We start from the raw sequence: 26,885 nt of genomic DNA on the forward strand, positions 1-26,885 counted from the left end.
AATTTTTGTTCATATTGGTCTGATATGCTGGTCAAAGTGGCCATGCAGTCTGAGTCGTGGGCCTTGTTCGCTTGAACACTGGGACTGGGGGTTCAAATCCCACTCAAGACTTGATTGTTTGCATCTTTCTGTGTTGTGCTGTCCTGTGTACATGTAGAAGCCTTGCCATGGGCTGATAACATGTCGAAGGAGTCCTACCAAATGTCTAAATAGAAGAAGTAACCTCCCAAATGGGAGGAGGCTAACGCCTGCCAGAGAGCTGTAGAGACAAGATGGATGGATGGATGGACTGGTTTGATATAACCCTACATTACATGAAGCTCAAAACCAACTTTATGAGATTTTGTAAAATTTGCTCATTATTTTAAACAGGTAGTATATATTCAATTCTAAAGGATTTTGATGATGCTAGTTTACATTTATAATTATTCTTTGTCAGGACTTTTTCCATCGTCTGTTCTTTGTCCAGTGACAGAGACTAGCTCTATCTAAGGGACCCAACAGAGTAGGTACCTCTCACCTGAAGACAGAAACAGAACCAGCCTCCGAAACGTCGTGATTTTAAAGAACAGACGATGGAAAAAGTCCTGACAGAATAATTTTAGATGGTAGTATATATGTATGTCCCATTATGGTCTACTATTTCTTGATACAGTAAATATTTAATGAACTACAGTAAACATTTCTGACACCTGTAGGGTGGGGTTTGAATTTAGTGTCATGGTGATGTGGTTAGCATTTGTGCTTTTTTTTGAAGTGTGGGTCGATAGCTTTGCCCAGACTGGCTTTTTTGACAAATGCTTTTCATGTTTTTCTTCAGTTGCTCCCACATCCTTTCAGTTTATTAATCATTCTCATCTGACACTTTAACCTGAAGAAAGATTGTTAAATAAAGCGAGAATAAGGCAAAACCATGGGTTTATATATCAGCACTTAAAGATTGCCAAGGCCAGTGAGTATACAAGGTCTGCCACAAAAATAACGAGACTGATGCTGTAAGTAGGCAAACAATTATGGTGAGGGCGAAATAAGCAGACCATATTTGACCTTGATCTGTCCTCTTCCAGTGACGCAAGTTTCAACTTGTTCGCTTCACTCAGTAGCAGTGGACGAATGTTTTTGTACAGATCAGTAGCAGTGGACGAGTGATTTTGTTCAGACGTGTTTTTACCTTCGGCAGGAAAATGTCTGACTGCAAAAGTGAACAACGAGTTAACATCAAGTTTCTTGTTAAACTGAAGAAATCCGCGACGGAAATTTTTCAATTGTAGACTTAGGCTTACGGTGAAGATTGCATGTCTCGTGCACGCGTTTTTGAATGGCACAAACGATTTTCGGAAGGCAGAGAATGCGTGAAAGATGATGTTCGCCCAGGACGTCGATGCACAGCTGTTACCGATCACAAAATTGAAAAAAGTGCAAGATGTGATTCGAAAAGACCGAAGGTTGAGTGTTCGAACAGTAGCTGAGAAAGTCAATTTGGACAAGGAAAGTGTTCGACGAATTCTAAGGAAAGATTTGAACATGACAAAGGTTTGTGCAAAAATGGTTCCAAAAATTCTGTCAGATGATAAAAAAGAACGTCGCAAGGAGCATTACAAAGCATGTCTTTAGAAAATTTGTATTCTCCATTGGACTATACCTTTCCATTCTCTGTTTCCATTTGCCCTCCTTGTCTCAGTTTTGTAATTTTGTCTAGGAATGTGGTGGGGATGTGATGAGTCGCATTTCCTAGCACCCATGCATTGCTATTTTGGATGCCACAGCCTGAGTCTTTTGCACCTCTTTTTAGGTATTTATTGCACTCAAACATGAACAAAGAATGCCTTATGGGCCCATACATGTCTGTCTATCATATTTTCCCAAGGAAGTAGGCAACCCTCATGACCTGGGGTAATTATTGAATCAAATTGTTGCAACACTAAATTGAGGATAGTGTTTAAGCACATTGTTGCAGCAGTTAAGCAGGATAACTGGGCTGAATTGTTGTGACAGTGACTTTTGATACCATTGTTGCATTTGTCATTCCCCTAGCAGCCTTGCTGACAATAACACCCATATGTGGCATTTGTGTACCACAAAGAAGATGGCTTTCCAATTTTATGAAATATAGTGCAGGTTTGAAGTATAGACTGGGTTTAAAGTCATGATTATTCTGTAGCATTAGGGATGGCATAGGGTTAAATAATAGGCCCCAGTTAACAATCAGATGCTTTAAGTTTTATCTGCTTTCTCTAAAATAATCTGGTGTGGCAAGTGACTGCATGCATAGTAATTTTAAGCAGTGAGCATGTTAAGTGCCACTTTACATCTAAGTATGGTTACTGTGTGGGATTTCTATTTACTGCATGTTCACATTTCTTAAACCTCCAGTTAAATTTCCAAATCATTGCTTATTGTTCAATATGGAGTACTGTAATCTTGTACTGTTCAGTGTGTGATCACCATATAAGTGTCATCTGCAAGATTCAGTGTATAACAAAGACATTTATAGCAGTTCCACATTGATTAATTTCAGCAACTGAAAAAATACTTTACATTTCATGTATCTTCTCACTCTGACAATTCAAACCATATAAAAAATTCAGGAACCAGAGACTGTGCTCAAAATATAAGATGATGACCTTTTGGGAACACCTGGACTTGTGGGCTGAACAGTGTTACCCTCACACAGTGTTGCTAAAGGCTCCATTCTTTTCAGGGGAAATGTACTCCTTTTTGGTCTACATTAAGCTTAGCACTAGGTCTATGCAGATCACATTTGCTCCTAGTATTGATTTTATGTATATTAAAATTGGAATTAAAAGAACTACAATTATCAACAATGTATGCACAATTTGCTAGAATATATTCACATGCAAGAGGCAGTATATTATGCTTTTTAAATGTATATCTACATGATTCTGTTTTATGTAATCCTAACATTAAACTTATTACCCTCTTTTGTATAATAAACACCTTGCCACTGTCTTGTGAATTAACCCAGAATATTATACCATAGGACAAGATTGAATGAACGTATGCAAAATATACTGTTCTTGAAAGTTCATTATTTTTTATAAACATGAATGATATTTTTGCATAACATGCAGAATTAAACTTTGGTAAGGTCATTTCTATATGACTTCTAATTCAGATGATCATCGATTTGAAGGCAAAGAAATTAGTTGTTCTGTTTTCATCAATATTTTTATATTCATACTGAATATTAAGACTGTGTTTCTGATATTGGTTTTAAAATTTATAACGTTTATTTTGTCAAAATTTAGAGAAGGTTTTTTGGCTATAAACCATCTGTTCATAGTTGTAAAAGTTTTATTTGCTAATAATTGTAAATTATTTTCATTAATTTTGTTTGAAATAATATAATCAGAAAAAGTATAGGTGTAGAATCTGAGTTTATGTTAGGAGGAAAGTCAATAATATACAATAGAAAGATAAGTGGACCTAAAATGGACCCTTGTGGAGCACCTGCATTTTTCGGCAATCTGAATATTTAAAATTATATGAGCTGCTTCGTGATGTTGCATAGACCCTTTGTTTTCTGTTTGTGAGATATGACTCCAGCCATGAAAATACCTTGTTATTTATTTCATAAGATTTTATTTTATATAATAAAATCATATGGCTAACACAATCAAAAGCTTTGGCTTGGTCACAAAATTTCTGCTGCTAATCGTTTTTTAATTGCTTCTAAATTTGCTTGAGTTAATTTAAATGTGGCTTTGCTTGTATTACTTTCTTTCCTAAAGCCAAATTGCTCTTTTGTTAAAATTGTATAGAGTTCAAGTTGGAAATTATTCTTTTGAACATTGCTATTTAAAAAAGAAATTTAGAAAAACCTGACATTAAAGTTACAGGTCTGTATTTTGCTAACATGATTTGTCACCTTTTTATAAAGAGGCTTCACTCTGTAGTATTTTTATCTTTCTGGCAATTTTCCTGGGTAAAGAATAATTGGGTCCGCAGTGGCCGCATGGTTGCTGGGACCATGGGTTCGAATCCCACTCAAGTCATGGATGTTTATCCACATTTTTCTGTGTTGTGCTGTCCTGTGTACAGGTAGAGGCCTTGCGGCCGATCCCTCGTTCAAAGAGTCCTATCGAATGTCCATAGATCAAGCCAATGAAAAGTTGTTACCCACAGTGCTCAGGCACTTGAAGAACGGGTCTTTCCCAGTATCCCAGTAAAGTATAATTACAGTATGACTTATTGGAATACTTATTGCATGTGAACATTCTTTTACTATTTTGTTTGAAATATCATATTCAGATAAATTTTTACTTTTAAGAGACCTAATGTTATTAATTTTCTTGACAGTTACTGGCTTGATAATTAAATTGTGTAAATTTAAAGGAAAAGCATTTGTTATAAATTTTGTATAGTTAAAAGTTGTTTCTGGCTATTTCAAGAATTATCAGCTACATTTCTAATGTAGATACTGAAGGCATTTGCAGTGTCAATTGGTTAACAAATTTCCTAATCATTGTCTTGGATGCAGGTTATTTTTTAAGTACTTAATTTTTTGCCTATTTAATTTCATACTGTGTTTACTTTGTTGTTAGAACCATTAATTTTGTTGTTGTAATGTTAACATTTAGCTAATTGGATGATGTTGGTTAGTATTTTGCAGTATCTTTTGTAATGTTTCTTATGTTCAGGTTATTGCTGCCCATGCTTAAACTACAGGTTTTTTTTTGTTTTCAAGAAGTTGCAGTGCCTTTTATTATCTATATTGGTTTTGTATTCCTCTTGTGTTTATTTTTATTTTATTACATTTATTTGTCTGTTTCAGGTGGTATAGTCAGCGTTTCTAATAAGGGAGAGAAGCATTGACGTGACGTCGGAATTAGCAGTGTAGACAGCGCTATGTATGCAACCAGCAAGAATTATTGAAGGGTCGAACACTATAGTATAGTTGTGTTATCTGTGGTATGAATCTTGCCTGTTGCTGGTTAGACGTAATTACGTTGGTGTAGAGGAGTGTGCGATCACGCTTCAACTGTTTGTTATAGTGACAGCGGTAATTATCCTTACTCCACACTTGGGTTAGGTTTATCGATGTGTGTTTGTAACTAAGCATTAGCGACTTAAAAAATTAACTGTCTGTTTGATGTGGACTTATACAGTGGACTCTAGCTTATCTGGCTTTGGTGCATCTTTCTGAGAATTCCTGTCACGAAGTAATATTTTATATTTGGTAATGTTTTGCAAAGCTACTGGCATGCCTCAATTATGGGATTGTAAGGTTAAAGTTTTTTAATTGTTCTCACTTGTTTTCCAAAAAGGTTTGGTGTTCGGTGGATACTTAATTGATAAATTATTGTTGTGCTTAGTAAATGCTAATGGTGACCAATATGTGATAAAGTTTTATTAAAATTATACTGCACAGTGGCACAAAATTTAATCTTGATAGAACCATATGCTGGGCTTAGTGTGCTTCATTACTGATGCATTTCACCCAGTGAAAAACATTGCAGAATATGCCAAAAAATTTTAGCATACCTGTCTGGTATTTTGTGGTTTTGAAGCCTACCAGCAGTCTTCAGTATACAGTTTGTAAATTTTATGGTACACTTTGAAACACTCACCACTGCACGGCCCTAAATTTGCATTCTTCACACTTCACTTTCATGGAACCAGGATAGCTTAGTCAGTATACTGACTAGCTACAGGCTGGACAATTGGGGTTTGATCCCCAACAGGGGCAAAAGATTTTTCCTCTAGCCTCTGCATTCAGACTGGCTCTGGGGCCCACCCAGCCTCCTATCCAATGGGTACCAGAGTCCTTTCCCAGGGGTGAAGCGTGGCTGGGTCATGATGCTGACCACTCACCCCCATCTATGCCAAGGTCAAGAATGAGTAGGAGCTATACCCCCTCTCCCCCTCCCCAAGCAACCTGCATGGTGTGTAGCAGGACTGCTTTACCTTATTTTTACACTTCACTTGCACCCTTTTACATATGGAGCAGGTGTGACATTTCACTCTGGGAAAATGAATTGGCCAGTGATTGCTGAAATTTTCTCAGGGTTAGTAGCTTTTCTCTGCAGCAGCTGGTCTGCCAATGGGACAATGGGGACAAGGTAAATTCCCAGCATTTTGAATCAAGTTCTGCGTGAGGGCAAGTTGGAAGTTCCTACATGCCATTTTTGCACCATAAAATGTCAGGAGAATGGAGCTGTTCTCTTATAGTCGTTTCTAACAGGTTGAAAAATTTCTTGTCCACTTACATGTCTGCCATTGGATTGAGTAACTGGTGGTCATTCTGTCAGCAAATTTCATATGCTAGTTATAGTTCTGAACAATCTATGGTCTAAAAGTGTTTTCATGTTCATCACAAATGGTACCTTCTTTTGCTGGTGGACTGTGTACATTTGTCAGTACATGCATACCTTGTTCAGTTGTTCATTATATGGTAGTAAATGTGGTTACATCTGTTGCTCATGTCCTGTCCTTCCCTAGATAAACTTCACTGTCACATGTGTAGCCAATCTTGTTCTGTAATTTGTAAATTCTTATTCCAAGCATTCTTGTTTCTTGGGCATATATTGTTTGAAATTGACCCTTCCCTTGGAAAGGCTATAATTTAGTTTGCAGCCAAATATTCAAAAGGAGCATAGTATTTTGAGTAGGCATTGAAGGATTAAAAAAATCTCTGTTTTCATAGTAGTTTGGGTAATTTTTGGCATTAGCACTATAATTGCTTTGAAATGTAAGAATTGAATAATTTAAAAGAACCTGTCACATTTCATTATTGTGCCATAGAAAGGTGTGAGGAACTGTTTAATAATTGACCAATAAACTGTTTGGCTGTCCTGTATGTCATATCCCATTTGGATGATAATCACCAAAAACAAACATTTCAGATTCAGTGACATCAGATAGAGCAGAAGGTCCTTTGCCAAGTGCGTCCAAGTATTGCAGAGTGATGACTGATGCAAAGTATAACATGAAAATGTTGTATGGTGTCAAGTCCTTGTTGATATGACATGCCATATTGTGCCTTTTGTCAGGTATGTTACCAGAGAAGTGATGGACATACTTATTTTGCCTGTCTGTTAGTTGACTCCACTTGCACCCATTTGGATACAAGTGAGCATGGTGTAATCTGCACGTCCTCATCACCTTCCGTCTGGTGTATGGACATGACCCTCCTGTTTGCCTGACCCATCTATCTACCCCATTTGTGCACCCCTTGTGTTGCTTCTCAGAGTGGAATTTGGGGTTGTCATGTTGGGCCATCCGCCTCCTCATGTTTTGTCATAATCCTCTGAGTCAGAATCTGGAATAAGTTTGATCTCTTAATCATCCTTTTGTATCCCTGCTTGTGGATGCCATTTCTTGCCCTCTTTGCTGTACAGTCTGGTTGAACGCAATTTATTCTTCTTCCCCTAACTATACAGAGAACTGTGTGATTAGTATGCTTAAAAACATGACTGAATTGAAAGACATTATATGATTTGTAACATGTATGTACGTAATTTCTGGTGATCAGGATGTGTACTATCTATCAGTTAGGAATCAAATGACATGAAAATAAGTGCTGTACTAGTTTAAAATACTGGAATATCAAAAGTCTAAATCATTATATGAAAAAGTTCAAGCCAGCACCAAAAGAGCGTCTTCTTATCTCAGTTCTGCTCTGTATACAAATTTACATCAACTAAAATTTCTCAACTATTATAATTACACAGGAGTAATAGTGGTATCAATGGCTGGGGGTTTGTCGTGCTGATCACACGTCACCCTATATCTGGTTGGATGATCGTTCACCTCTGCTTAGGCATGTGAACGTGAGGCCAGCAGTGAAGTTAGTCGGCTTTGGCTCTCTGGAGCTGTTACACCACGGATTTAATTTTTTAATAGTGGTGATGCTTTCTTGTTTTATTATTTTTACTGTAATTCTGTAGTAAACTATAGATTAGTCACAACTGTGCATTTATATTTGTATTAGAAACGAATATTGTATTTATGTTATGACATGTTCTACATCCTTGACCTAGACATATGAAGGATCTGTGGAATGTAAGTAAATTCTATTGTAATTATAATATATATTATGCATTTATAATTCTTGTCATAGAATAAGAGAGAAACATTTCCCATCTGTCATGTCATATTTAGTAAATTTCTTATTAAAATGGTAAATTTTGTAGAATCAGACCATAACCTATGTCAGAAGCAACTGTGTCAGTACATCTATCCAAATTCACAAAGAATGTCTCAAAAACTCCCTATTAGCTTTGTCACCGTTTGGCTGTCAGCATGTAACAACTTTGCAACTGTGCAATGGGTTTTTTTTAAAATTCTGTATAGACACTTTACATGAAAGTATGTAACCACTTCATTTTTCATCAGAATTGGCAAGCCTGAAGTTGTGGTTCAACTGTAACAGTTCTTATTTTCTTCATTTCCTCTTCTGAGCTCAGGTGATCATTTTGCGGGCATTTTGGATGGAGTAGGTCAACTCATAAAAAAACCTGTATAATTCAGTTTGTAAAATCAAGACTAGATAGACTCCATGTTGAAACAAGCCCTCACATATCTATACAAATGTTAGTGGCACAGATGACCAATTTGCAGCAATTATGAATGAAGAGATTTGTGTAAGTAAGAATATACCTTGAGCACTGAATGCCTGTTATAAGCAAACAATAATACAAAATATTGTTGATGCATACAAATTGCTGTTTTTGTGTACTTGATCCATTGTTCAGTGTTCTAAAATGACAATACATTTTGGGAGATGGTTCTTCTCCATAATCATGTGATAATGCCTACTCTGTTAGATATGATAGAAAGGGCCAACACCAGTATCAAACTGCAATTGAAGGATTTGGATTAATATACTCTGAGTTGCTGCACCTGGAGCTTCATGTCAGAGCAACCCAAGAGTGGTCTTACGAAAATCAATTTTGTGACCTGTTTCTATGCAATGTTTTGTGACTGCAGATTTCTCTGATTTGTGGACTTGAATTCCTTTGAATCTGGTTGTTATAGTATGCCCTGTCTGTCCTACATACACCTTGCTACACTCACATAGGATACAATAAATGCCCAACACATATTTTATTATCTTTGACTGATCTTAACTTATTGTTACTTTTCTTTGCTAGCTGACTTATGATCTTAATGTTATACTTGGCCAGCAGCCTGCTAATCCTTCTGGAGACTGTATGCATTTACAGTATTATGGCCATGCCAGTTGGTTTACTGTCCAGAGTCTTTTGCTTTATTTCCTTTTTGGGTGAAGGGTGCACTGTATCTCCATTGTGCTGTAACCATTGTTTTAAAACATTTCCAAAAATGGTGAACTACTCCTTCCAGGTGGACTGGATCACAGTTAGTCTTGCCCAGCCAATCGACATGAATAAGACAGTCCTTTATTTTGTGCTGGATGATGTGACATAGTGTGGAAGTAGAGGCCTCTGTGGGTTGGTTTCCTATGTACCATCTGACCTAGTGTTACAGTGATTAACTTCTCAAATAAAGAATTGGTCCCAGCAGCTATGTCAGTACAGTAAATCAGTTCATTTGCACCCCACCAATTTTAACAGACGGATTCATTCTGTCAGGCTTGGTATCTCCTCATTAACTTTCTTCATAAGACAAATGAGGTTAAGCAACACAGAAACAACAACAAAAAACTGGAGAGTGGCTACCAGTATGAAGGACTGTGTAAAGTGACACAGAGAATAGTTAGAAACTGGAGGTGTTACCGCTGGTGAAGGTGACAGGACTTCCTGAATGAAAGTAGATGAGTGGCTCTTTCTAGACAGGTTTTGTTGGGTCGCTCTGAGACAAAGTTCCAGGTGCAGTGACTCTGAGCAAATGGTTTCATCACATCATTCTATGATGATGGAGACAGATAAGGTCTCTGAAATGTACTAAGGCTCAGTATTGACATCGCTGGTTGTTTGAGAGGATTTTATTGTATTTTGTCACTGCAAGAGCTTGAAGTTACACACATTGTCATTTTAGTATATTGTACAGTGGATCATGTCCACAAAAACAGCAATATTGAATGTTAATGCACCATTGTTAGAACTCTTTGGAGTTCTGTTGATGTGGTTTCCTTTTCTGAACTTTGTGGTGTGTACTTTTCAACAATGTTCATGAATTTGAAGATAGCTGTCTTCTGGGATGCTGTGCAATGTAGTCTGATAGAAGTTTGTCAGTGAATCAACAGTAATTCTGTGCCCAAGGTTGGTTGATGATGTCAGCTCCCTGAGGTGGCATACCAGAACTACTGGCTCCCTGCCAAGAGATAATCTTAGCAGCTGAGGTTGCCTGGTACTGATATTATCAGTCCCCCTGAGGTACTGAAATAAATCATATTCAAAAAGGAGGCTCTGTATTGGAGAACCCCTTTGTATAGCTTCAGCCTACTAATGGGCTACATGTAGGTCACTCTTGTCCTCAGGTTGGCTGGCACTTCCAGCCACCTGTTGTGGTATGCCAAAACATTTGGCTCCCAATCCACAGGTTTGCTAGAGCTGGTGGCATGTTAGAACTACTGGCTCTGAAGGAAATATGAAGGAGTGGCTATGGAGAGGTTTGGTTATCAGACAACCATGAAAAGGAAGAAGATGCAAAAAAAATCCACGTGTGTCACTACATTAAACCTGAGCAAAATAAAGTTGCTTTGGACATGCTAGAGAGATTTTGATATTCCTCCAACCTCATTTTATAAGTTGAAACAAGTTGTTACAGAAACATGGGAAATATTTGATTCAAAGCAGAGAATGACATCCTCATCACCTTTGATATGGAATCACTCTTCACCAGAGTCCCAGTACAAACTGTATATTGTCTAGGAGCACAGAATGACATCAGACCTTCTACAGAATGTCTCTGGCCTAATAGCACAGTGTGCCAACTACACCTTCATACACCAAGCAAAATTCTGACAAGTACAAGGTGCTGCTATGGAATCCCTGTTATTCCCTCTGCTAGCCAGCATATTTATGACAGCTTCTGAAGTGGAAGCCATTGACTCTGACCCAATGTATCTGAAATACTGGCATAGATGTGAATGATTTATTTACATTTTGGCCACTTGGACCACTTGGCCACCTGAATTCCAAGCATGCTGACATCAAATTTTGTGGAAGGGAGTAGTGACTACCCTATCCGGATATAATGGTCAACTGATTATATATACAGGGTGATTCTAAAAGAACTTTACAACTTTGAAAGTGTATAGAAATGTATTCAGAAGGCTTACAGAATCGGTTGAGGTGTCATTTTGTAGCAAAACAAATCACGTTTTACCTCAAACAGTCATTTTGGTTCAATGTGATTGCCATTGGTGATGGCAGACATCCCACCTGAAATCAATTTATTGCCAAACACGATCCAACATATCCGGTGTCACCTCTGCAACTGCGGCGGTGATTTGAGCTTTGAGCTCGGTGAGATTGGCAGGTAAGGGTGGAACAAACACACGATCTTTAATGAAACCCAATAAGAAAAAATTGTGAGGTGTCGAATCTGGAGAACGAGATGGCCATGCTATTGGCCCTGTTCGATCAATCCACCAACCTGGGAAACGGTTGTTGAGGAAATCCCGGACTTCTGTGAGGCAGTGAGGTGGCGAGCCATCTTGCTTGAAGTGAATGCGTCCTTCTTGGTAATCTTCGTCTAATTGTGGTATGAGAAAATTTTCGAGCATATCCAGATACACAATACCGTTGATGGTTCTCTCATGGAAAAAGAACGGGCCGTACACTTTAACTTTGCTAAGGGCACAAAACACATTCACCTTTGGACTGTCACGAACATGTTCCAGAGATGCACGTGGATTTTCGCTGCCCCAAATCCTGCAGTTGCAGGTGTTCACCTTACCACTGACATGAAATGTTGATTCATCACTAAAGATTATGTAGTCCAGTAATGTTTCGTCTTCCCCTATCTGATGCAACATTTCTGCACAAAATTTCTGACGAGCCACTTTATCTTCGTCAGTAATTTCTTGCACAATGGTAAATCTGTATGGTTTTAAGTGCAAACGTTTTTGTAACATGCACCAAACGGTCGGTTGTGTCTGCTCGTTAGTATAAGAAGGAATGATATTAAAAGGATCAATTACAATAGACCTTGTCAAAAATTATAAGACAAAAAATGTGTTTCATATTGTGGTTTATTTTATATTGCCATTTGTTTTAAAATGCTGTAGTAATGATGTAAGATTACGTTTAAGTCACCATCCACCAGGATGTGGCAGCAATAAAATCACAACATTCAGCCATGAAACATTTATTTTTGTGCACATATTTCATACCAAGTCTTGTCACCAAATACCATTAGCTGAACTATTCACAAGAAACAACATTATCACATTCACTACCTATTTAATTCTAGAAGAGAAGAACTTGTCTGTTTGTTCGTAATGTTGCATAGTAGCTGCTGTGTGATAGAGTCCATATTCTCGTCCATTACTGCTGTTCTGTCAATATTTGATTTGTTACCTTGACCTGTACTGCTGAGGGTATTACTAAAATCTGGTATTAATGAATGGTTATTTGACACAGGCTCCACACCATTTCCTTCCAGGTGAGAATCACTTTGCCAGCTCTGATTCTGCTCCACATCACTTGTTACAACGACAAACAGTTCTTTTTCTGTGCACTCAAGTTGCTCAGACAGGTATGTAGTGATGTCCCCTCCCTGCAGTGAAAACCATCACACTTCAAGACGTTCACTTTATTATTCAACCCTACAAGTAGTTGGAAGGCTGACATTTGATTCACAGTAAGAGCAAAGCAGCATGAGTGCAATGCTAACTGCTCAGTCACCACTGTCTAGAGCTGAGGTAGAGAATGTGTGGAGCTACAAATCACCTTCTTATATGTCTTTATGGTGATCTCTGGAAACCTTCCCCTAACCTATAAGCAGCAACTAGGCTTCCATAAATGCTATATACATCTACGTTCCAGATTATACATTGTTCTATATAAATAAGACTATAGAAGCCATCACAAAATTGCACACTTCAAGGACTTCAGCACCTCTTACTACATAGCTCTCAGTCACCAGTAAAGTGTTGCAAGCTTCTATGCTGTGAGAAGTGAACTGTCTTTTCTTCTGTGCTCCACTGTTTGCAATGCAGCATTGTACATTTTTGATGTGACCTTAAAGCATGCAATATGGTGACAGCTACTATAAGAGGTTGTTGGTGTGATATTGTTCTGAATGTGCATGCACCAATCGGGGATAAATGTGATGGTACAAAGGACAGCTTTCATGGGGAACTAGTGTGTGTACTTGATCAGTTCCTAAGTATCAAATTCTGTTTGGAGATTTCAACAGAAAGTGGGGTAGGGAAAATATTTTCAAACTGACAGTTGGGAACAGGAGTTTACATGACACTAGTAATGATAATGGGGTTAGCCAAGTAAATTCTATTTATATATACCTATTAAGCATATATAGCAAGAGAACACATCTTTAATATACATTACTTGGAATTCTTCTGTCAAATCATATATTTGTTACAGTTTACACTTAACAAATACAACTAAGTATGCCCAAATCTTAACTTCTCTGTCAAGATGTTTAAGAACTTCATCAATGATACAGTCGGTATCATCATTTATTTAACATAAATTCCTTTTTCATCATGATGTGTAGAATATATTACAAACAGCCTCTCTCTTGATTTTCCTTTAGCAAGACAATACTAATAAGTTGTTTTGGAACAGAAACTATGTTAATGCAGAAGAGAATCACCATTTAATAACAGCTCTCTAATCTTTACTCTTCTGACCATAGTGGAGGATCTCAACACTTCAAAACTTACGGTCACTAACCCTTATTGACTTGCAGGCTGCCATGGACATTTACTGAAATTTCATCTCAATTTATTAAAAATGGACAAATAGGTCCACATATTTCTTTCCTTTCCTTAATAAATTTGTTGATTTGCCAATTATGTAAATGTTATGCAGTAAATATTTTTTCATCATCAAGGGTGACTCACTATTCCAAAGCTCTTTGTGTCACACAAAACATGTGATAGACTGCAGATTGCAATCTCTGTAACATGTGACTTCATTCTGAGTTGCATCCATTCTATTTACAGTATGGGTGATTTTCTCTGGGGTGAGGTACAACTTATATGAGACCAATACTGATATCTTTATGTCCCATTGTTTTCAATAGGTTGTTCCCCTAGAGAGAGTGGTTATATTTTATGACTGACTTGTAACTGGTTATTGTTCTGAAGATAAAGTACATGTGGAACACATGTTTCTTGGTTATATTTTGTTTCCAATTTTGCTGAGTGAGAGTCCAGAGCAACCCATGTCACATGGTTCCTTCTACCCCCCTCCCCCCACTCAGGTGAGAAGTCACTGTTGAGATAATATGGTTCTTCAAAATAAACCTTATGTTGAACATCAGTGCCAGCTGATCTTGTGGGGATGCCAAGCCATGTGACAAACAATCAGTTAGGCAGACAGGTTCGGTGGGGAAGAGAGATAGCTGCTTTCTCCTCCATTTTAACACGGTAATATATGGAAGTTCCTATCACTGATCCTAGGCAATGATATTCCCATCTATAAAGGAGCACCAGCAACATAGTGTTTGTGAGCAGAAGTGCCTCCATCTGTGTATAATGGTGACTCCAAGCACACTTCCATGTGGGGACCCAGATCAGTATTGCATCTGCAATGTGGTACCTTACCCTCAAACATAAGTGCATTTTCATGGTGGCAGTCCTCAGCACAAATGACGATTTGAATGGTGGACAGTATAACAGGAAGCTATTCTGTAAGATTTGAGGTTTTCACAGCGGTGAGTATGAAGATTTCTGTCTTCTGGGTTGTTGCACTGTGTAGTATGGTAGATGTTTACCAACGTTTCAGAGGTCATACTGCCTCCGTCATCAGGGCGATGAATATTCATCACCCTGATGACCTCTGAAACGTTGGTTAACATCGACCAGACTACACAGCGCAACAACCCAGAAGACAGAAATCTTCAGGAAGCTATTCTGTTTGTAAGAAACGTGCTGCACCACTGTCCCCATAGTAATCTGGGTTTAAGGGAGAGGTTCAGTGGAGCACATCACACTTAGTAGCAGGCCTAAATAGTCATTGGTATCTCTCACCTTTGTCCCTCTTTTCCACTAGCAATGTGGGAAAAAAGAAAGCCAGAACCCATGTCATCTGTGTTGAGCTCTGATGAAGACCAAGTCTGGTCAGGGGAGTGACAGCACAAAGACTGGCAAGCTTTATGGTCTGGAGCCTTCTACTTCAAAGTCCATGATGGGCTTAAAGGTTAGTGTGTGCAGTTACCATCAAAAGTAAGCTGTTTCAACTAAATTCAGTTTTGGCCCTTTTGATGTTAAAGTGTCTTTCAGTAGAGGTGCAAGCAGCAAGTTTGATTTATTATTGTAAGTCTGTGCTGGGAGAGATGGAGAGCCATAATGATGAGAGGAATTTGTGATAAAATTAATTTAACTGCATTTATGAATATTTTATACGTATAATTTGATTTGTGTTATGGTTATCATTGTGTTGGTAAAAACGCAGTATAAGAAGAGGGCCCATAGTGGAGTACGCATGTGTGTATCCTGTCTCACAGGTTTGATACAGTGTTACAAAAATATATGCAAGCTGCACAAAACATTGGCAAGTCCCTTGGACTAATGACTTAATTCTCTTGATTGTATTAATACTTTCAGAGTAAGGGGTGACTTTATATGGAATTAAATATAACTGACTTGAGACTAGTATTGGTATTTTTATGTCTGATTCAAATGAGTCAATTCCCTACTTACAAATTAACCCTTTGAAGCCAAAACTCATCTAAAGAATATTTAAAAATTGAGGTCTTACCTCAAAGAAAACAAGTTGTCTCCATTATAAAAATCAACTAGTTAATACTGTTTATTTTGAGATTGTATGATACATATAGCTACCACTGGGTTTCAAAGGGTTAAGAGTATGAGTAGAGAAATATACTCTGAGCAGTGAACACATCACTGTTACAAACAAACAATAACACAATATCATTGGCACAGTTTCCTTTCCCAGTCTTGATGATCTGTACTTTTTAATCATTGTCATGAATTTAATATAACTGAGTTCAGCCTTGGTTGTTTGATCAAAGTTTAGTGATTAACTGTCACGTTAATTATATTATGTCCAAATATTAATGTTTAATGTGAATGAAGCAGTGGCCCATCTATTTTATGTATATAACATGTTACTAATTTCAGTCTTATTACAGAACATCACAATCTTTCTGGTTTTAGCTACAGGAGAACAAAGAAATGTATTATTATAATATTGGAAAGGCCCCTCTCTCTCTCTCTCTCTCTCTCTCTTTCTATATATATATATATACACATGCACGCACGCACATACCCTTCATTTGCTAGGCGGCAATAAATAAAAAAAATTTAAATCTTTGAGTAGGCAGTAAGGTTGTGATTTGCATGCATTCCTTGAAGTGTTCGTCTATAAATTCTTAATTTGATATTCTTCATTAAGCTAAACAGTTGCTCACAACAGTTCTTGCCAAATATTCATGACATTAATAAAACATATTTTCTCTGATATCACAGAAATATTCCTTTCAATGCAGTGACACATCTGTTATAAAAAAACATAAGCAAGCTGCAAAAACGTACTTGAGGGCTCATGCAGCTTGCAGGTTGAGAACACCTAGTCTCCCTAAATTTATGTAAGTAGGTAGGAGATAGCAGATAAAACTGAAACATGATTATTTTTGATAATTTGACTTACATTATAACATTTTTAAATATTTCTTGAAATTGCTGATAGAGGTTGGCAACTCAAAACCATGATAGCTTCACATTCAGAAGGATATCAGTTACCTTGACAGTTCTTTTTCTTCAGTCACAAGCAGATGCTGGGGGTGATTCCTTAACATGATCTGTAAATTCTTAATTATTTGACATCACCCTCATAATTACCAATTTATCATTGCCTAAGAGCCAGAGAGAAAGAAAAACCTTAAAAGGCCACACAAAGTTGCACATGGTAACACAAGCCAGTAAAATTATTCTGTGTTCCTGTCATTATTACTATCATCATGCAATGACTGTGACAAATAATCATGTATCATACAAATGGGTCTCTGTGTGGAGGAGGACGGGGAATTCTGCAAGTTCTGTTACCTGGGGGGTGGGGGGGATTTCCCTAACTAACACTCCTTGGTAGCAGAACCTACAGGTCTAACACCGACAACACCAAAGCCTGCCACCGGACATGATCAATATAGGTATAATAAAAGAAAACACACCCCACTTAATAGTACCTGCACCTTGTCATAGTGGTGGGGCTTGAGTACCCAAGAGCTATGCTGGCGGTAGCATAGGTACTGGTAGGGCCTCCCTAGCCAGATTGGTTGAGGGGGAGAGGTCAGACTAAGACAGGTACCCTGGTCCTCCAGGTTGGGGGTTGGTCGCAAGGCTAACAACCTTGCACCGTAAAAAGGAAGATGTTTCGAAACCTCAATCAAAGCCTCGGACAGACGGACCTAACAGAGCAGTGTAGGATAGGACCGAATGGAAGAGGAGAACTGAGGAGGCCATGGACCGAATACGGACCGGAGAGCCATAGAAGAAGAAGAAAAGAAAAAACAATCACAGAAAGTTTCCTACCACTGGTCATTTAGTGAAACATGACTATATATTGAATGTTAGAACCACTGTGCATTCTATGTTCTCATAGTACAAGATTAGAGTAGGCTGCCCCACACTGCACTATCCTCCAAGATCGCCAAATGGCCATCACTTCCAAACTCAAGCAACCTTCTTCCACAGACACTCTAATCACCGTTTCTTTCCCCCCCTTTTTCATTACATTATTCAATAGCCAAATATATGTCTGTACACATATTTTCCTTTGGGATTAACTTCTTCCACTTTACTAGAAAAATATTCTCAGATAAATTTTGAATAAAATGATAGGAACAACAAAAATACTGTTACAGATAATTTTCAGAGATTGGAGGTTCTCACAGCATTGAAGGTGTTGATTGTGGTCTTCTATACTGGGTTATGATGTCATATGGTCTTGTAAGTGGTTACCAACATTTTTGAGGCATTGCCAACTCCATATTTAGGGTGAAGTACAGTCCTCTGAAATGCTGGTAACCACCTAAAAGACCATACAGCATCACAACCAAGAAGACCACAAATGACAGCTTTAAATTGTTTTTCCTTTTCATTTTCATGGTAAACAATTTACAAATATTACAGGTAATTTTATTAGGCTTCATTTCACATTTTGGAACCAGAGAAAATTTCCCAGTAATCTAGGTTTGATTTCAGACAGCTCTTCCTGTAACTGCTAAATTAAAGAATAATGCAAGGATTTAACATCCTTCAATGCATACATCAGTGTTTGTCATTTAAAATTTTAAAACATAGTTACCAAATTCATAACAACCAGCCATATGTCAAAAGAGCTTTCCACTTACCCTGCCAATAATCTGAGGAGATTCAAGCTTTGAGTCAAGATTATAATATGTTCCATGGACTTGGCGGATTGCAACCCAGTGTCGTCTTCGTAGGGGCAGGAGCACAAAACCCAACTTGCAGTCACTTGGTATATTTAATATGAATCCCAGAATGTTATCCAGGTTAAGACATTTTGGGTCTCTAAAAAGACAAAGGATATAGTTCCACATTATGCAGTTGAAACAAATAATTCTGCTGTGAGACATATTAAAAACAATAACAAATTAGAGTATATGCATTGTTATTCACCTATACAAGCTATAATACATTTAGAAATGAAGGGCAGAGTGAATAAACAGGTTCAGTGATGATGCGAGACTCGCTTTGAATTATTTTCTCTTCCACCTCCCTCAGATTTCAACACAATTTATTCTTCTACAGAGACAGAACCAGATTCTTAAGCTTTTCCACCCTCCACCCCCTTACTATTTAATTTCTTGATGCATTCATAACTAAAAGTTGCAAAGATGTGCCTGTTACCTTTTCTGTGTCTGTTCACATGAAACAACAACAAAATGGCAGAACTAATAGTCATGAAATCTGATGGGGGAGTTGAAACTAAAATTTGTCAACAAATTCAATTTTTTGTTACAAGACAAACTGCAACTTTATGTGAAGGCCTACATGCATTTCTGTGTACAGAAGAATTGCTATGCCATGTTTATATTTCCTAACTTAATCTTTACAGGTCCACTTTGTCTTTTAAGCTACAGCAGCAGTATTTCTAGTTGGTCCAATGTGGACTTCAACACACAGCATGCATTGCATCATGTAACATGGCTCATGGCCATTGTACTAGGTTTTACTGCATGAAAACAATGTCAGTGAACTAGACTTATGACCACATAATCTTCATAATTTATCTTTTCACAAAGGCCTCTTATTTTTCTTTTATAAATATTTTTATATAGCCTCCCTTAACAACTAATAGCTAATATTCTGTAAGTGAGAAAGGCCTCCTGTTGTTAGGCTGTACTCTGAAATTTTCAATTTAGAAATGAGTATAATGCTGTAAAGTATTTGAAATGGGCACAAGTAAACTACCGATTCACACTGATAAATGCCTTGTTAAATTTAGATATGAATTTTTATTTATTTATTGGCTGATATTATGCTTTTACAATGCAGTTTGAAAGACATGAGCATATTTATATACACCTAAACAATTTTCACATACGGATACAATGCAATTAAACATTTTTCAGTAATTTTCATGTAAAATTTTTGGATTCACTGAAACAATAAATAATAGGAGAGTTCATGTCATTTACTGACATGCTAACATGTTTAGTGCTCTAATTTCGGGGTTCATTAAAATGGAACCATCCATAATCTTAGCATCTGTGTGGTCTACATTTATGGTCAGTTGCCCACTCGTCTTCTCGTATACATAACAGAAATTGCAGGTTCCTTGAAACCTTACCATTGGAAATGGAAATTTAGGATCAGAACTGTATCTAGATCAGGATTCAGAGAAGATGCTTGTAGATGAGAGTTATCTGTGTGGATTATTCATTTTCCTGATTCAGAAGAGTATGAAGATGAAGGCACATATACTTTTACATTTTACTGATAACAAAATCCCTCTCTCCCCCCACATACAGAGAAATGCAATTGAGGATTATCTGTAGAAGCTGAGGAGGTCTTTGGCTACCTAAATATATATTGAAGTATAGCATCCCACAGACCACCTAGCTGTTAATTAGGTAATTGTTCTTTTCAACAGAGAGGTGGATTTTAGACAGTATATCAAAGAAGCAGAAGATACTTCACATAAAAATCTATAATCTCTGCTATTCTTTGATTTTTTACCATATGTCAATACATCTTTGACATAAATGATAAGTGTGTGAGCTGTCAGACCTCAATAAATGATGTATGCAAATGGACTTTTTTTACAAAAAAGAAAAAAAGAAGGAAAAGAAATTGTATCTTATTCTCCTCAGTTATCTGAGGAATGCCTGAAGCTGCAATTTCAATATTAATACTTTTAAGACTACTCTTTTAGGTGATAATGTGTTCAATTTCATACTTTCATCTGTTAACAGTTTTGAGATATTCTCGTCTGTAAGTTTTCGTGGCTGGAATTCAATGTATAACTTCAGTTTTCGGGTAAGTACAGTTCAGTGTCAACATTTTGGCAAACATTGTAGTTGCCATTTTCAAGCTTGGTAAGAGGTGGGGCCAGTTCTGGAGGTTTTCTACAGGGCAGACAGTGGGTGGAGAGATAAATTTGGTGGTGCTGATTGGTGGAGCAGAGGAACAGGCTGCTATCTAATGGGGAGGAGGATGTGGTTGAGGAAATGAGGTGACAATTTGGGAGGAGGTGACAAGGTTCTGGTGACCATGTTGGAATGGGGAAGGATTTGCAGCAATTATGTAGAAGGAAGTGGAGGCTGTTCATCAACTTGGTAGTGTTAGTGGTTTGGGGGAAAACAGGAAGCCAGACCTTGGTTAGCCTATAGCCATCTTCATGGTTCAAGTTGTGTGGGTCTTTGGATATCTCAATTGCCTCCCTAATTATGCAGGGGATGGTGGCTGCTAACGTTAATGTTAAAATAATAAATCAAAGGCTCCAGAAGTTATTGCCATGTTAACTTTGTGCAAATAGCATGTGGCACATTTTTCTGTTGTGTTTACTTCCTGAAAATTGATATCTGTGAAATGGTTTTATTAGAGACACTCAATGCTTGTGTACTAATTCATAAGGAGTCACACATTATTACTGACAAGTGTCATTAAATTCTGAGGCAGTGATGCCACATTCATTTTCTGACTTGACATGGAATGACCCTATGGCATTTGCAACCTCATATGTGCCAGCTGTTTGAAAATGCACCAAATACACTACAGAATAACCAAAACCAATCTCCTTAACAGACTATTATTTGATACTACCCAGCTGTAGGTAAACGTTTCTCTCAGGATTCACATATAAATGCCCCATTAATTATTTACTCAATATATTTAACATAATATTCTTATTGAGTTTGGTATACCACAGAAGCTAGTGAGTCTAATAAAAATGTGCTTAAATGAAACCTGTAGCAAAATTCGAGTAGGTAAATATGTATCTGAGACATTCTTCCTCAAGAACGGTCTAAAACAAGGAGATGCTTTGTCTCCCTTGCTCTTTAACTTTGCGCTAGAATATGCTATCAGAAAAGTCCAAGATAGGCAGGAGGGTTTGCAATTGAACGGGACACATCAGCTATTGGCATATGCTGATGATGTTAATTTATTGGGGGACGATATGAATACAATAAAGAGGAACGCAAAAGTTTTACTAGAGGCTAGTAGACAGGTGGGGCTAGAAGTAAATTCAGAAAAAACTAAGTACATGTTAGTATCTCGTCATCAGAAGACAGGCGGGTAGAATTATCTTAGGGTAGCTAATAAGTCCTTTGAAAGGGTTACAAAGTTCAAATACCTGGGAACAACAATATCAAATCAAAATGACACTCATGAGGAAGTTAGAAGGAAATTGAATTCTGGAAATGCTTGCTACTTCTCAGTTCAAAATATTTTGTCTTCCCACCTGATTTCTAAGAACCTGAAAATTAAACTATACTAAACAATAATTCTGCATGTTTTATATGGGTGCAAAACATGGTCTCTCACTCAGAGGGAGGAACACAGATTGCAGGTGTTTGAGAATTGGGTGTTGAGGAGGATATTTGGGCCTAAGAGGGAAGACGATGGGGTGTGGAGAAAACTGCATAATGATGAGCTTAAAAATCTGTACTCCTCCCCCAGTATTATCAGGGTGATTAAGTCGAGAAGAATGAGATGGGCTGGGCATGTAGCGCGCATGGATGGGACAAGAGGTGTGCACTGGGTACTGGTTGGGAAACCTGAAGGGAAGAGACCACTGGGGAGACCTAGATGTAGATGGGAGGATAATCTCAGGCGGGATCTAAGCGAGATAGGAGTTGAAGGAAACTGGATTTTGTTGGCCCAGGACAGGGTCCGGTGGAGGGCTTAGGTTAAGTCGGTGATGAACCTTCGGGTTCGGTAAGCCATCTAGTTAGTTAGTTATATTCCAAATACGGGGTCTGATGTTGACAAACTGTTACTAATACTTTTTGAGGTTGCCATTAATATAAGTATATGCAAACAAAACTTCTTTCCAAGAGTGCAATGGACTGAAATGTATATTTCTGACAAGTAAATAGTCATTCCATGTCAAATCAACACACATTATCAAGTGGATAAAGTCACCGAAATTAAACTGTTATTACAACATAACATCTTTTCAGGAGGTCTCATTCAGAGGTGACAGAATCCCCTTACTAAGTTTTCATATGTGAAACAACAAAATTCCACTCTGTTAGGAGCAACCCAATCACCAGAAATGATAAAGATAAAATCAGTTGCCTGTCAGTCTTGACAAAGTGTAGATCAGAACATGAATTATAATGCAATGAAAAGTGAACCTTGAACTTCAAAATTCCAAGCTTTATGTGTGTGTGTGTTTGATGAGGAAGGAAAAGTTGAAAAACCAACTGCGCTCCTCACATTCACTGAAGTTGAAAAACCAACTGCGCTCCTCACATTCACTGAACGTGAATGAAGGAAAAAAGAATATAAATAAATGCACACTTGTAAAATAATTGGTATTTTATGGTCTCACAGCCATTTCAGATCTACTGATTAGAATAAAAAAAAAGCTTAGCAAGAACCAAATCGACATCGTCTGCACTGTAGGCACACATGCTACAATGAATTAAAGGAGGGTTTCTTTTCCTGGACTTGAAAATAAATTTGTGTATTACGAAGAAACAGTTGAGTGTCTACACCATACTGAAAAAACCAAAGCCAAACCTATTCCCTTTGCTGATGATACAAATATCACTATTACACACCCAGAATAGATCTATCTTCAAAATATCATGAATGATGTCTTTAAATTTCCATGAAGCATTTCCTTGGGATCACCAGTTCACACCCTATATGTCTGATGCATACATCACAATGTTAAGAAGATGATTAACAGGGCAAACTCACCCATTCTTACAATGACTTGGTTTCAGTAATTGTTTATGATGTAGACAGTATGTGTGTATGCTTTAAGGATGCCTGCTCTGCCCTAGTTGTGACAAATTTACTGATTACATTAGTTGCAAGAAGAAGATGACTTGTTTGAAGTGTCTTATATCTCTGAAGTTGTATTTGGTCCATTTCATACCTGTGCCTTGGATTGATCAATTTTGACTGCTGGTAGGCCTATTTCCAATGCCATTTATTAAGCTACTTTAAACCACAATACAACACTTTGTGCGCTTTTAGATACCCAGTATAAGATTACTGGGAAAACGAATTTAACTTCATAGTTCCTTCCCTCTTCACATATGGCAGCTAAAAAAATTGTAATTCTGGCAAATACTGTTCTAAATTTTTGTATTAATACTACAACCTAACTATGCACAAACATTATAAGCAACATGGGAAGATCCTAAAAAAAGTAACCTGTACTTTGCCAACCTTCTAGTACAAAACGGTACCTACATTTTGCCAAAATTGGTGTACCAGTCACCTTGAACTTGACCCCACAAGCTTCTGTTATGAAAGACTAGGTCTTTGCAGCTTCCTAGGTTCCTGTTGCACGTTACAGAACTAAAGCTGGTTTAATTAACAGAAACCCTAAAACTTGCTAATTTCAACAAGTTCCAAGACCTCTGACTCTCAATGGAATGGTATGAATTATAAAGTCAAATTTTGCACATGCATGTGATAGCAGTGGCACTGTATTTTTGTAATGCCTTCCAAAAGAGTATAAGAGCTAGAAATTCATAAAGCTGTGAAAGACTAGTCTCTAATGAGCTAGGAACTTCACAAGTGGTGTGTACTGTCACGCATATATGCCATGAAACAAATCTGAATTGTACTCAAATTCTGAGCAAATGTTTTGTACCCTTGCACAGCATATCAGCAGCTGAAATTTTGTGTGCAGTCATTACTAAGTGGGTTCTGTAAACAAGAAAATTTCAAGGTTTCAACCTGACCATTCCCTTCAAAGGTACATCCTTCCAATTTTATTTTTTGAATTAATTTGTTGTACTATGACATAATCAAAATAAAAAAAACAATGCAAATACTCCACCTTGGTTTCATATGGAATGGCTCATAATAATGATCTTCAGAACTTGGACCTATGATGGCTGATGTAAAGCTATGTCAGTTTTGGCAGAACTTTGGTAGAAGACAGCCATCTTCAGACTCACTGCCATGAAAACCTCAAATCCTACAACTCTGGTAGAATTTAAACATGAAAGATTGTATTTACCTGTGGCTTATGTATCCAAACATTATACGATGATTTAATGAATGCTGATTTTGAAAGTATGTATAAGAAAGTGGTCGCAGCCCAATTTAAGTTATCACTGAGCCAGCATAGCTCAATCAATATAGTGACTCTCTATTGACTAGATGTCTGGGGTTTGATCCCCAATGGGGGCAGAGAACTTTTCCTCTAGCCTCTGCATCCAGACCAGTTCAGAGACCCATTCAGCCTCCAATCCAATGGGTACCGGGGTCCTTTCCCAGAGGTAAAAGCATGGCAGGGGCGTGATGCTGACCACTCACCCCCATCTACTGCCGAGGTCAAGAATGAGTAGGAGCTATACCTAACTCTCCCCCTCCTCCCCAAACGTCTGCAAGGCATTTAGTGGGACAGCTTTACTTTTACTTTACTTTATCCCGGGTGGTCCCTAGGCACCAAGATTTGAAACCTAACGGCTGAACAAAAGCGAATGTGCTAACCATGTGATAATGACATCTCAACTATGTCAAATCTTACATATGTCATTGTAATTTAAGTAACATCACAAAATCAAAATCTTGTAAGTAGAAACAGCACAATACAAGTCAATTCAACAAATTCTGACAAGATGTCAATCATTGTGACTTACAAAACTTATGAAAACATAATAAAGCACCTTGCTGCTACTGAGTGTGAAAGATGAAAATTGTAGAATTTGTGAGACTGTAAGTTGCTGAAAATGACTAAGTACAATTCTAATGATCAGATAATGTGATAACACAAGGCAGAAAACATCTTAGAACTGCTGTGTGACCAAGCCAAAGCTGAACAACTCACTTCCGTTTATCAAACCAGATGGCTTCATATCCTTTTTGCTGTAGTGCAGCCATGATGACATTGATGTCATAATTTCCAAGCCCCAACAATGATTTATGTGGGTTAATCCACATATTTGGTGACAATGAATAACATATAGCATCTAATTGTGTTTTGCTGAATGCATCACTTTCTTGAAACAGATTATTCAGTGCATGCAATGCACACAATTCCTTCACCTGTTTGGAACAATCACACACAAGTGCTCAGCAGTTATTTTTAAAGGAAATACACCACCGTTATTTTTCACCAGCTTTACTCTGACCTGCCTCTCATGGTATATATTCCCATTCATAGCCACACCTATTCTGTTATCGCCATGACCAAAACAGTTTTTGGAACACACAGTATTTTTCCAACATAGTGACTGCATCTGTAAACAATAGGGGTTATCGTTGGGCAAAAATACAACTACTATAAAATTTGATGACACAGTCCATCTTTACCAATTCTGTTTACTGCAGTTCTTACTGAGTTATATACTGCCCAGAAGAAACATTTATTTATGATGTACACTATATTTTTGGTGCGATGCTAGATGCACGATTTTATTAGTGCGTAGTCGATAATCTATCAAATGGTGCCAAATTTAAAACACTGCATGAACGTCATTCAAAACCAATAGAATAACTTGTTTTACAAACTCTATACAAATACAAATTTTATAATTATAGGTTTATTACATTCCAAACAAAAACTATAAAGATTCCAACGCAAATTTCCCATCATGTTCCACAAACACAAAAAATAGACATGTACAAATTAGTTACAACAATTCAAACATAACAAAATACAGTATTTGTACACAGGAGACAAGACTATCTTCAGAAAGATGTCATTTGGAAATTATATCTATAAACAATTTTACGGATAATCACTGATTATAGAAGCATAAATTGGGTATGTATAACAATAGTACGGACCTCAGATTCCATTTGCAGTAGTCACTAGATCAGGAAATGTTGTGATGTTTAAGTTGGCTATTCGTACGACGTACAACAGATATTTTTCGTGCTATCGACGGGTTGAAGTATGTGGTTGTTGGGTAATGCGGCTGAGCAGTTATAACTACGTGTAAGGTAAATATTCCTTGTGACAGCATTAAAACTCTATTTAAGCTAAACATAATGTTATTAGAATCCCCGAAACATTTGCTTTGTACAAAGAGCACTGAAAGACGGAAACCAGATATGTTTACAAGTTCCAACTGACCAATTTGACATTCCATCTGTTTACCAAGTAGTGATGCAA

At 37.5% G+C, this 26,885-nt stretch overlaps 3 protein-coding genes across 7 annotated transcripts in view; 2 read left to right on the top strand and 1 right to left on the bottom strand.

Annotated features, from left to right (window-relative positions):
* The first annotated feature begins 1,101 nt into the window (after positions 1–1,101).
* Positions 1,102–15,737, top strand: LOC147874115 (protein GVQW3-like). Its single transcript, XM_087347398.1, has 2 exons — positions 1,102–1,533; positions 4,796–15,737. The coding sequence occupies exons 1-2, from the start codon at positions 1,360–1,362 to the stop codon at positions 4,802–4,804; spliced, it is 183 nt and encodes a 60-aa protein (XP_087203524.1). The 5' UTR covers positions 1,102–1,359; the 3' UTR covers positions 4,805–15,737.
* On the bottom strand, positions 12,125–26,657 carry LOC110836368 (Josephin domain containing). Of its 4 annotated transcripts, none has more exons than XM_022077486.2 (5): positions 26,318–26,461; positions 25,900–26,007; positions 25,596–25,813; positions 18,457–18,637; positions 12,125–12,669 (listed from the first exon to the last, which is right to left on the bottom strand). In XM_022077486.2, the coding sequence occupies exons 2-5, from the start codon at positions 26,005–26,007 to the stop codon at positions 12,346–12,348; spliced, it is 831 nt and encodes a 276-aa protein (XP_021933178.1). In that variant the 5' UTR covers positions 26,318–26,461; the 3' UTR covers positions 12,125–12,345. The 4 variants fall into 4 exon arrangements, with proteins under 4 accessions (XP_021933178.1, XP_021933176.1, XP_021933177.1 ...); XM_022077484.2 differs by lacking the exon at positions 26,318–26,461 and adding an exon at positions 26,106–26,311; XM_022077485.2 differs by lacking the exon at positions 26,318–26,461 and adding an exon at positions 26,081–26,311.
* Positions 26,588–26,885, top strand: part of GTPBP1 (GTP-binding protein 1) — a 39,078-nt gene continuing 38,780 nt past the window's right edge. For both annotated transcript variants that reach the window (XM_087347394.1, XM_087347395.1), the window contains exon 1: positions 26,588–26,713. The gene's annotated coding sequence lies outside the window, so the exon portion shown is untranslated. The remainder of the gene's footprint in view (positions 26,714–26,885) is intronic.

The sequence above is a fragment of the Zootermopsis nevadensis genome, unplaced genomic scaffold, assembly GCF_977971745.1.
Source record: "Zootermopsis nevadensis isolate Lab colony 2312 unplaced genomic scaffold, Znev_1.0 Znev_ptg000011l, whole genome shotgun sequence".
NCBI classification, from domain to species: domain Eukaryota; kingdom Metazoa; phylum Arthropoda; class Insecta; order Blattodea; family Termopsidae; genus Zootermopsis; species Zootermopsis nevadensis.